This window comes from Sphaeramia orbicularis, chromosome 12 (assembly GCF_902148855.1).
Source record: "Sphaeramia orbicularis chromosome 12, fSphaOr1.1, whole genome shotgun sequence".
In the NCBI taxonomy this organism is placed as follows: domain Eukaryota; kingdom Metazoa; phylum Chordata; class Actinopteri; order Kurtiformes; family Apogonidae; genus Sphaeramia; species Sphaeramia orbicularis.
In genome coordinates this window covers 75,974,951-75,987,573 of record NC_043968.1, presented here as the reverse complement: position 1 = coordinate 75,987,573, position 12,623 = coordinate 75,974,951, and the positions used below count along the sequence as shown (strand labels likewise).

Genomic DNA, 12,623 nt, shown 5'->3' with positions numbered 1-12,623 from the left:
AGAAGACAAACCATTAGGATCCAGCCTTGGATCTGTCTGAACTACCACCAGTTCTGAATTCAACATGGAAACTGAAGTACAAGTCATTTATCACTGACTACAGTCACAGCAGACCAGCTGTTATTCCAGTATCATCAGCCTCTAAAATACTGTTTGAACTAGTAGTGGGATCGTATTGTAGTCGCATATCAATATTTGATCCCAGAAGCATCATGTTCCAGTTCAAACAGTAGATAACTAAATCAATAAACAGACATACGTTTAAACAACCAAATCCTGTTTATTACTTTATATAATCTACTAAACATATTTGTTTTGTAAATAAACAGTTCTTTCAAGTACATTTCAGAAGAGTAGTGAAGTGATAAATAAATATCCTTGGCCAAAAATAAACAGACCAAGAGTTAAAGAAAGATCTGAATCTCATCTTTCAGATGACGTTTGAATTTTGTCGATAGTCCAAATGCTGGAGTTCCAGTAATTTGAATGACATCGTATGTAAAAATGTGTCTCTGGAGACACAGTCGTCTAAAAAGGGTTCATTATGGTTCACATATAGTCCGACCGCAGCCTATGACTGACAGCCCGGACCTAAATTGTTTTGGGTTTTTTTCAGTTACTTCTAGAATTACACAGTACACAATTCCCTGTGCAAAGAAAAAACATCTATAAAAATAATTTGTCCATGTGGCTCTAAAATATTTGAATCAGTAAATACATCCATTTGTACTGACCTCCTACATCAGCACAAAGGACCAGACAGACACATGCATACGTTTAAACAAACAAATCCTGTTTATTACTCTATATAATCTACTAAACATGTTTGTTTTGTAAATAAACAGTACTATCAAGTACATTTCTAAAGAGTAGTAAAGTGATAAATAAATCTTCTTGGCCAAAAATAAACAGACCAAGAGTTAAAGTGCCATAAAATATATATATATTTTTTAAATCGCGTTATTTTTTTTCTGTAATGAATTAATCAAAATTAACGCGTTAAAGTCCCAGCCCTAGTTCTGACATGAGTGAATCTTTGCTCAAACAGATGTGTGACAATACATCTGTTTTAAATGGAAATTTGTACAAATATCGATTGGATGTTTTTAAATCACTGTATTCCATACAGATTTTAGAAATCTAGCACAACACAGTCGTGACAGGTCATGATGGCAGTTTAATGAGAATGTGTTTGGATTCTTTGAAGGATGGCAGGTTTGAATAGTTCTTTATAGAACAGGCAGGAAAACTGTCTCTGTGTCAGTTGATGTGTGAAACAGATGAGGTGAGTGCTGTTTGTGTTGCTGTAGGTGGTCAAGTACTGGCCGGAGATTGGGAAGTGTGGTTACCTGGTGTGGCGGTACCTGTTGAGACGTGACGATATGGAACCAGCTCCGTGGACCCCTGAAGGTCTGGAGAGGATCAAGAAACTGGGCCTCGCTGTTCAGGTCAGTACGAGTGAGAGTCAGTGTTGAGCAAGTTACTTCCAAGCTGTAATCTATTACAGATTACTTGTTACTGTTATTACCTCTACCGAGGAACAGCGGAGGTTATGTTTTCATTGGGGTTTGTTTGTTTGTTTGTTGGTTAGTTAGCAAGATAACTCAAAATGTTATGGACACATTTTGATGAAATTTTCAGGAAATGTTGATACTGGTACAAGGAAGAAATTATTAAATTTTGGTGGTGACCGGGGGGCTGATCTGCCTTGGCAGAGGTCTGCGCTCTCCGAGTGCTTTTCTAGGTTAGAAGTAGTTCCTCACCTTACAATATTACTGTGTTACATGAGTTCTGTATTACTTGGGAGTTACAGACTCTTACCATAAATGGCGCGTGCCCAGTAGAACCCAACCCCCCAAACTCAAATAAAAAACCCACCGCCATTCCACACACACACACACACACACACACACTACAACAGATAGGAGAGCCTTGGGACACATAAATTTCCGCCCTGAAGTCCAAGTGGACGGATAGCTCAGTAAGTAACGCTACAGTCTACGATGTTCAAATCCCAGCAGGAACACTTGCATTTTTTTCAACATTTTCCATGTTCAAACAGGGGGCGTGGCCGAGGACGCCGGTAGATAAATCTGCAGTTGATAAAGAATTCTAACTAGTCATAAAAATTTTAAGTTACCTTGTCATTGCTAATCACAGGGGTCATGCTAATGCTAACTAGCTTCTGTAAACCAGGGTTAGGGTTAGTAATAAGCATACGTCCATGTGGACAATGGACTGTCTTCTGTCGTCTTCACTCATTGGCTCAACACCAACAGGAAATAGAACTTTACAGACGCATTTTGGATTCCTTAAGGTCTCGCTGTCTAGCTGTTTTTGTTTTTTTCATTTGAGCAATTAAATCATGGGTGAAAAGTATGTTATAACACAAGCACTACTGAACATCCACAGAGTAACATATTAAAAAATTGAAAAAATTGAAGATGGATTAGTAATGCCTTACACTACTGTGTTACAGCAAAAAGTAATCTGTTACTGTAACGCATTACTTTTGAAACACATTACTCCCAACACTGAATGTCACAACAGATGGACATGTTGTTGTTTTTGTGACGGGGCTCATGAGCCTTTGTCTGGTGTGTTCATGTGCATGTGCAGTACCCACCAGGATACTTGGCAGCCATGGCCAACAAGAGTAAGAAGGAGGCCAACACCAGACCTGCACGCGCTGGACGGGGTAAGCACAGTCCTGGACGGGGCCGTCCACGGAGACATCGCAAGTTCAAGGACAGAGAGGAGGAAGACGAGGACGACGAGGAGGAGCAGCTGATGGCCAATATGGAAGAGGAGGAAGAGGAGCCACAGAGTAACGGAGAATCAACCAAGGATAATGGTGGGTGGAGGTCAGGGTGGAGCCGTCCTCAGCTTCATTCAAACCTCCTACAAAGGAAAACATTGGAGAGAGAGAGTGTGTGTGTATATGTGTCCCTTAACCTCCTAAGACCAAGGAAATGTCAGCAAAGTATAAGCTTTTTTTGTTTTTTTATTGAATAAGTGCCTATATTGGAAACATCATTATGCAACAGTTTTTTCAGATGCAATTTTTAAAATGTTTATGGAATGTCCTTTGTGGTGGACAGTTTTCTTTTTTTTGTATAAAGCTGTGAAACTCTTGTCCACAAATGTGGACAGAAAACCTGTAGCTGGGTCTTAGGAGGTTAAAGCTGCGTATTTTTATTTTATTTTTTATTTATCGGTTTATTTAATAGGAAATATGCACATTTATGAACATCGCTGTATGAAAAATAAAAAATACACCCATGTAAATATGCCAGAATTAATAAAAACAACTACTTTTCATTTGCAGTCCCTAGGCCTTTTGTTCCCAATTTTTCATCAAATCTCTCAAACCTCAGTATCACGAATCTGTAAGTCTTTCTATGATTACTCACCTGAATCTCTTCCCTCACGGTGAACAATTTCAAAGTGTACTCTCCCATAAACTCTCCATTTGTTTACAAACAGAGCCAATAGGTCAGTCGGGCATTTTTAGACATTTGTCGTGACGTGCATTGTGGGAAGCGAAGCTCCGCGCAGTCGCATTATGGCCGCAGCAGCAACAAACACGGAAATGGTTGGAGCTCCACTTCCCACAATGCACGTCGCGACAAATTTCCAAAAATGCCTGGCTGACCTACCGACTCTGTTTGTAAACGAATGGTTTGTTTATGGTGGAGTACACTTCGAAGTTGTCCACTGTGAGGGAAGAGATTCAGGTGAATAATCACTGACAGACTTACAGATTCATGATATTTCAACTATGACTGGGGTTTTACAGATTTGATAAAAAATTGGCGACAGAAGTCCTATTCAGCTTTAAGGAGTAGCTACATCTTGTTGTGTTGGTCTCTGTCCAGAGTCAGCCCCTGCAGAGGAGCCTCCCTCTAAGCGGGTGAAGTTGGAAGAGGCCTTCGAGTTGTCTGAGCAGCAGCAGCAGTTGATCCAAGAAGACACAGCCAACAAGAAACTGTGGGATGAAGCCATGGAACACCTCAGAGAGGGACCGGTACGCACCCCACCACCCCCTGACCCACACATGTCATCATCTTCACATCCTCACCGTCTCAGCCTTCTATGATTTCTTCATTTCTACACCAGTGTCAGTCACATGTTTTTACAGAGGACTTACAGCATTATCTGTCAGTCTCCATTTCAAATCTGTTTTCTCAACTATTACTATTAGTGTTAAAGTGATTTAAAGCACGGTGCATAGGTTTAACACATCAGTGAACCTACATTTCTTGTTAAAAATGACAAACTATTGCTAATCTATAAACAGTGAGAAGTGCATATGTGTGAATCTACCACATCACTATATAAATTATCTTGAATAAGGAAACCATTTTAAAGAGGGTTTCATGTATATATTACTGAAAGCATGTATTCTTGAATATTCTACAAATGAGACAGTAAAGGCAGAGATATGCAGCCATAGAAATCATTCTTGTTCCATTTTTTAATTTTTCCATTTTCATTGTTATAACAAAGGAATGAAGAGTAAATGTGACATCAGGTTTATCAGTGTGCAGATGTAAGTGAAAAATATAGCAGAAGTCACATGAAATACCTACTTTACAAATTGAATAAAGAAATAAAATCTAGTTAAATAAATGACAACCCAAACCCAGTTCTCTCAACAACATCTGGTGTTGAAGAACTATGGGGTAAGGAAGCTGTTCAAATATGACAGATATGTGTGCATATTAGTCTGTAGTTGTGCAAAAAATAAATATGTTTAAACACTTGAATGGGTTGAATCATACGGAAGAGGATAGGGCTAACTGGAAAAAAACAAAACATTAAGGTCCAATGTTATTATTATTATTGTTATTATTATGAGGAAAAAATCTGAATTCCGAGATTAAAGTTAGAATTCAGACTTTTTTCTCAGAATAATAATAAAAAATATATATTGGACCTTAATTTTTTTTTTTCTAGTTGTCCTAATCCTCTTCCATACAATCCTACATAAAATGTATTGTGTGTATTTTATCAGAATGTGAATGAATAAGTTGTTTTTTTTTTTGTTTTTTTTTTAACCATCTGTTTATTGGTTTTTGTTATTTTTTTTACATTAAAAAAAAAGAACATAGTTCCGACATATGATACATAAGTCCATCACAGACAAACAACAAGCAGAACAAATCCCCCCCTCCCCTGGCACACGTCCCCTCAAATCACAGGAAAGATAAAAATAAACAAATAAATAAACAGTAAATAAAATACAAAATAGAAGTACAAAATTTCCACTTTAAATATCACAGGAAAGGAAAAAAAAAAAAAAAGTACATCAAGATACTCAGTCAAGAGAAACATGACAGATTGCACTATTCACATAGGTCAGAAAAGGAGTCCATGTCTTTTCAAAAGTGTTGGAGGCTCCAGCTAATGTCAAACGAATTTTTTCCAGTTTGAGAAAATAAAGTACTTCCTTGATCCATTTTGAGAAGGTTGGAGGAGATGAGGATTTCCACTTTAACAATATAAGCCTCCTTGCCAATAAAGATGTAAATGCAATCAAGTCTTTGTTAGCAGAGGTAAATTTAAACGGAGCAGGTACAACACCAAACAAAACAGTAAAAACATTAGGAGCAATTTTCTTTCCTGTTACCATTGACGAATGAATAAGTTTTGAGAAGAATTACAAACACAAAATGTAACTTTACGATTGTTCTTTCTCCATCACAAATACGAATTCACCATGACTCTACTGTCAAAAATCCGTCCCCACTTCACAGACATTATTTCTGGAGCAGAGGATCCATGGATTCACAGACTGACCATGAGTTCAGGTTCCAGATCATGTCCAGATCAGGCAGAATCACTGTCCAAAATGGACGACCAAGTCAGAGAACCAAACCAGGTCCAATCCAACCATTAGTCCATAGTTCTGACCACAGAGAAGGAACCTGAACTCATGGTCAGTCTGTGAATCCATGGATCCTCTGCTCCATAAATAATGCCTGTGAAATAGGGACGGATTTTGGACAGTAGAGTCACGTTGGTGAATTCATATTCGTGATGGAGAAAGAACAATCGTACAGTTGTATTTGTGTTTGTAATTATTGTCAAAACTTACTTATTCGTATTCTGATAAAATACACACAATACATTTGATGTACAACTGAACTCATTCAAGAGTTTACATGTATTTATTTTTCACACAACTATATACTAATATGCACATGAATATTTTGACACCAACCTTACCCTATAAAAAAACAATCTAGAGACATTTCAAACCAAAAATCTGAGGGAAAGGCTGGACTGGATCTGTGTTCTATTAATGCTTACCTCAGCTGTTTGGGTGGATGTAACTCTGTCTGATCTCATCAGTCCGACACTTCCATCTATTACAAACTCCATTAATAGGCTCTTGTTTTCCTCTCCTCTCATCAGGGTTCACTAGGCTGTCCAAGTTCACTTATCACAACAATATCCTCAAACATTTTTGTAATTCTTTTGCCTATTTTCAGAATCATATGAACATTAAAATCTGCTTCTTCTTGAAAGTTTGTAAGTGTATCAACATATGAAAGTTAGTTTGACCAAAAGAGTAAAAGCCTCCCCCCCTGCACCATGAATCATACCTACTACACCAAACATTTTCTCTGTCTGCTGCTTCTTCTTGCATGAACAGAATTTCCTGCGTAAGATGGAACAGATCTTCATGTGCGTGTGCTGCCAGGAGCTGGCCTTCCAACCCATCACCACCGCCTGCTCACACAACGTCTGCAAGGTATGGACCAAGCATTCAGCACTCCAGGCTTTGAGCGTCTGCGTCAGTATCTCCTGCACACGTTATATTATGATGCAGTGGTTCAATACAGGGTTCATACACATTTTTCAAGGTCAAATTCAAGCACTTTTAAGTAGGGATGGGAATTGAGAACCAGATCCCAGTAGCTCGATTCCTTGGAATCGTTTGCCTGCCTGCTTAACGATTCTGCTTATCAATTCCGCCTTTGTTGTGCATGTGCGATGACGTCACGCGTACGCTGCATTGTTTTGGTCAGAACGTAGCTAACATGGTGTTAAAGCAGAAACGAACGGTCTAAAAAGATGACACCAGGTCCACTTGTAACACTTGCAAAACTTCCATTTCTTCAAAAGGGTGGAATCCCTCCAATCTGCCCAAACATTTGTCCACAGCATGTGATCCATTTACAGGAATGTCACGTATTTGATTCGCTACTTAGCGGCGCTGGTGAATGTAGCGGCAGAGTGAACACCAGGCTGTTATCCGAGCCCAGTTCCGGTGCTGGTGCGGGCAAATAATGTTGTACCCCCTCAAATACAAGTTTCCGAAGGTAAGGGAAAGGAAATGGGGTGCACAACAACGGGAGACGAGCCGAATCAAACCGGTTCCATATAGTGGAAATGCGGCAATAGAGGAATTAGTAAAGCGTCTTTAGTTTCACTTTCATTGTACTCCCGCCTGCCCACAAAAACACCCGTTTGTACTCTTTTATTCCTTCACCCAATGAGAATCGATAAGAGAATCGATAAGAAATCGGATCGATAAGCAAAATCGATAATGGAATAGGAATCGTTAAATTCTTATCGATTCCCATCCTTACTTTTAAGGGTCATTTTCACCTTATCTCTGGGGTCAAATCCATATCTACAGGAATACATATACTCAGGATTATTTGTTTCGCTCTTTATCACAATGATGTACATTGTATTATGTATAAACATCTAAAATGATGTTTCATTAGAGCAAAAAGTTTAGAAATTAAAGGAGAACACAAATTTTTATCCAAAAAAAGGGAATGCACTTAGCGTTCCTCAGACACACTCACAGACAAAGATTAAGATAAAAATGTACCTGGAGTCGACCAGAGAATACCTGCTAATTTTCTTTTTTGACATAAGTTTTATTTTTCTAAATGTTTCACCTCTGTATAAGTAGCTTTGGCTTGGCATCTAACCTGTCAGCCTCCAGTTTTATACAGTGTCTCATTAACAGTAGAACAAAAATACCTGTGAATGCATCACTATCATAGCATCACTAAGACATAAGTCTGTCAAACACAGCTTCAAAGACACTCTGACAGTTCTTGTTTCTTTTTTCCACTTTTATTTCTTCTTCGACTGTTTTTTTTTTTAACCTGCATTCTGTTTCGTCCTAAGGCTCTGTGTCCTTTCTGTCCCTACTTGTCTCACTGTCACAGACTCAGAAATAGTAGAATGTTTGATTCCTTGTTGGAGCCTTCCGATTCCAGATATTGATCTTGTCCAACTCTCTAAACCTCCAGATGCTGAACTCAGCTCCATTTGACATCACCTCGAACCACCAATATTTCCTCCAAATCCCATCAAAGCTCTGATGCAGTTGGATCCACTTCTATATCATTCATGCATATAATACTGAAATAGTGCCTTTAATACGTCTCCAGTTCCATAGAATGACCAAACATGACCTTTGACCTAAACTCATTTGAATATCATGGTGGAAAATCCGGTCAAATCATTAGGTTGGACTTTTCAAATCTAAAAGAACATTCTTGTCCACCTTGGAGATTCTATTGGTGTAAATCTGTTCAACACACTGTATTTATCCATCAAATATATCAGCTGTAGAATCTACGAGCAGGGACAGATGTTTAATTTGAAGGACAACTAAGAAGGTTGAACACTGATCCATTCCATGTAGAAGTGAATGGAACATCCAACTGATCACCTAAACAGGTCTGATTTACTCATGTTTGTTGTTCTTCAGATCATTAGTTGCTTTAGTGGAACTCCTTTCCAGTTGAGTCAGTCATGTCCCAATGAATCCAGCAGAGTTCCAAACTTAGTTTTACAGACATTATCAGGATCAAGGATAAAGGATCCATTTGGAGACTAGAAAAGCACTTGGAGAGCACAGACCTCTGCCAAGGCAGATCACCCCCCCCAATCACCACCAAAATGTAATCATTTATTCCTTGTGCCAGTCGCAACGTTCCCTGAAAATTTCATCCAAATCTGTCCATAACTTTTTGAGTTATCTTGCTAACAAACAAATAAACAGACAAACAAACCCAGATGAAAACATAACCTCCGCCGTTCCTGTTCCTTGGCAGAGGTAATAATGATGGTTGTGACTTTTTTACTTCAGTAACTGAGTCATGCATCACTGAACATGATCCAAAAGGATTTTATAGACAGAACTAGAAAAGCACTTGGAGAGCGCAGACCTCTGCCAAGGCAAATCAGTCGTCCCCCCCCCCCCAATCACCACCAAAATTTAATCATTTTTTCCTTGTACCAGTATCAACATTTCCTGAAAATTTCATCAAAATCCTTCCTTAACTTTTTGAGTTATCTTGCTAACAGACAGACAGACAAACAAACAAACAGACAGACGAACAAACAAATCAATCTTCAATATCTTGTAGAACCTGTTGGGAACTTATTTTGTATTTTTTTTTACCAAGCACTCTGACCATTCATTGTGGAGTTACACATACATATGTTGAAAATATCCCTATCTCCCAATGATGAAGAATCATTTTAAAAATTCCGGGATCCAGACAGTGATCCAGATCATTCCCAAAATCTAATCATTGGTTACTTGTCCCATTTTGGACATTTCCTGAAAATTTCATCAAAATTCGTCCATAACTTTTTTCAATTATGCTGCTAACTAACCAAGAAACAAACAGACCCTGGCAAAAACATAACCTCCTTGGCGGAGGTAATTATGCATTTGACTGAGACACTCACTCACCAATTCATAAAATAAATCCAAAGTGGACTGAACAGATAGGAGACCAGTGCATGTCCTTTGTACATTATTGTTCATTGTGGTTTTTATTTAACTTCCATGTGTTATCATAGCAACCCTGCTGTTCTCCCTCCGCAGACTTGTCTCCAGCGGTCGTTCCGAGCGAAGGTGTACACCTGCCCCGCCTGCCGCCACGACTTGGGCAAAGACTACGCCATGACCCAAAACAAGACGCTTCAGATGCTGCTCGACCAGTTCTTTCCTGGATACAGCAAGGGCCGATGAGGTCACAAACACATTTATTAGTAGAAAAATGTACATAACACGCACACAAGCATCCATTCTGTGCACCCTCGTGTACCGTCAAGTACGTAGAGCTCCACTTTAAAGCCCACAGGCAAGTGTACATATACAATACATATACAGCCATTTATGTATACAATCATTCATACACAAACAACCTCAGTAGGGACTGACCTCATCCGTTGAACTTGGACCATCTCCGTTAACATCACCAGCCTGAAATTCAACCAAGGACATTTAGGACTTCCCTAGTTCTGCCCAACAAACGCACACGAACATAAATGCACAAAAGTTACACAAAAAAACGTCCCTCAAGACATTTGGCCATTTTTTTTTTTTAGTTTGTGCCTCGTCTGTTTTGTCTGAAACAAACTGACAAACGGTGCATCGTTCCAGTCTAAATTCCCTTGTCTGGCCGTACCGTGAAATTAACCATGTTTAATAAGATTCCTGCCAACCTGTATGCATTTTGTGTACCATGTGTGGAGTTTCATAACAAAATACCTGTGAGCTGCTTCATGCATGTACGTATACAGTGCTGTCATTTCATCCCTCAACTGGCTAATGGTGCGACACAAACTGAAGCCTAGTCTGATACCATCCTATGCATAATAGTTAATGTGTGCAAGTAGGTCCAGACATTCACTGGGTTAAAAAATGACTGTGTATTTATATATCAACCGAAGCACAACGTGTTTATAGCCCTGAAGCACTTATTTAGAGACCAGCGAGACATGTGACATATGAAAGATGAAAGAAATGCTTTGTAGTTTATTTAGCATCACATGCTAATATCCTGCTATTTACTTACGTCTCTTGGAATCAAAGGTATGTACGTTGCGGTCAGCAGTCGTTGCAACCCATTGTGGTTCCACCCAATGATGGTGTTCAGTTCAAATGCAGTGAAAACACGGAAAAAACATGAAAGTGGTAACTGTGTGTTCCAGTTACGTAGAAACACCTCCTTGGTCTCGTGTATTAGTCACCTTCACATCTTCCTTCCATTGTAATACCTACTTAGATTACACACAAATAAATAATGTCAGTGTGTCCAGAGGAAGACACTTTATAGGCAATATTCTGTGAAAGTTTTATTAAAGGGCTCATATTTCTCTAAACCCACTTTTATTAGGCTGTGGTTCATTTATTTGTGTATTTGGACCCTAATAGTTCATACAGTTTGAATTTGAACCCTCCAGCTGCTGCAAAACTATCTTTATATTTATTTGGAAAAAAATCCAGTGGATTTCTACAACCTGTTTGAATTCCTGCTTAATTTCTTACATTTTATAACTAGTTCCGTCTCCACATTTGCACATATCAGGTCCAGACTTCAGACGAACATTTCTCCAGTTCGATATAATTGTTTGTCAGCAGCAGCGGTTGTAGTCCATACTGAAAATATGTCCAAACTTGGAGCCAGTTACCTAAAATGTTCAGTCGTTTGTTGAACGGGGCAGAGCAGCACAGCCAACAACCTGGAGGGGGCGGGGCCTGAAGTGGCTCATTTGCATTTAAAGGGCCAGCGCTTCAAACCGCCTATCTGGTGTCATTACTCAGAAATAGGGTTGAAGATGGACCTGTGGAGTTGAATTAATAAAGAATTCAGACCCAAGCAGAGCATTTACAGTTTATGGAGACCACAGGGAAATGTTGGAAAAGGAAGAATTCCATTTAAAAGAAGACAAATATCACTCCTTTAACTACAGAAGAAAATGGTTGACTATCATTAGCTGTTAGCTTATCACAGGTACGCTAGCAGCTAACAAAATACAGGACCCTAGTGTCTAGATGTTACGTAATGTTACGTAATTTTTTAGCACAACTGCTGACGTGAATAAAGTTCAGTAAGTGTCTATGAGTCCAGTGTAGCTCATTACCTACTGTTCTCACTATACAGTAGAGGATAAAAGTTTAAAGACACATAAAGTTTTACATAATCTTATCATGAAACATTTTTATGTTTCCAAAGTTGTGGCTGCATCAGACAGATGGAACTAAATGCAAATCATTTTTTGGTTTATTGTTAACAAGAAAAAACAACAAAACTGAATCCTTAACAGTTTCAACATCATGCCCTGGATGTGTGACCAGGGGCAGAAACATCCAGTTTTGATCTCGACAGAACAGAGCATGTGCAGAAGGGAGCGGGACATACCATACATCCCATAACTTGGGACATGGAATGTCACTATTTGAAATAAATTAATACAATTTCATGGAACAAATATTAGAGCTTAGGTTGTAAATGTAGGTCAGTGTTTGTGATGATGATGAAGCCAGCAGAGAAGACCTTGGCCCTGATGGACCAACACTGATGTACACTGACTACAACTGGAGTAGTAAACACAGTATTAGTGAAGGTATTAGTAGAGAAGACCTTTAGTATTCTGTGTGCTGATACAAAACACCAAATGCCATTAGAAGTACCTTTGATTGCACTTGCAGAGCAGGTTTGGTTTATTGTCTTTATCCAACAGGCTGATCTGTATAGTTATGCAAAGTCAAAAACATACATTTGAACCTTCACTGACACCAAAGATTTGACAGAACAGCAGCACACATTTATACAAACGTTCTTAAC

General features: G+C 38.9%; 1 protein-coding gene across 1 annotated transcript in view; it reads left to right on the top strand.

The window, feature by feature from the left end:
- Nucleotides 1–11,171, top strand: part of uhrf2 (ubiquitin like with PHD and ring finger domains 2) — a 104,488-nt gene extending 93,317 nt beyond the window's left edge. The window contains exons 12-16 of the mRNA XM_030150445.1: nt 1,311–1,448; nt 2,620–2,854; nt 3,879–4,027; nt 6,662–6,760; nt 9,875–11,171. Of these exons, the coding sequence (XP_030006305.1) occupies nt 1,311–1,448; nt 2,620–2,854; nt 3,879–4,027; nt 6,662–6,760; nt 9,875–10,021 (768 nt within the window). The 3' untranslated portion in view covers nt 10,022–11,171. The remainder of the gene's footprint in view (nt 1–1,310; nt 1,449–2,619; nt 2,855–3,878; nt 4,028–6,661; nt 6,761–9,874) is intronic.
- Nucleotides 11,172–12,623: the final 1,452 nt, after the last annotated feature.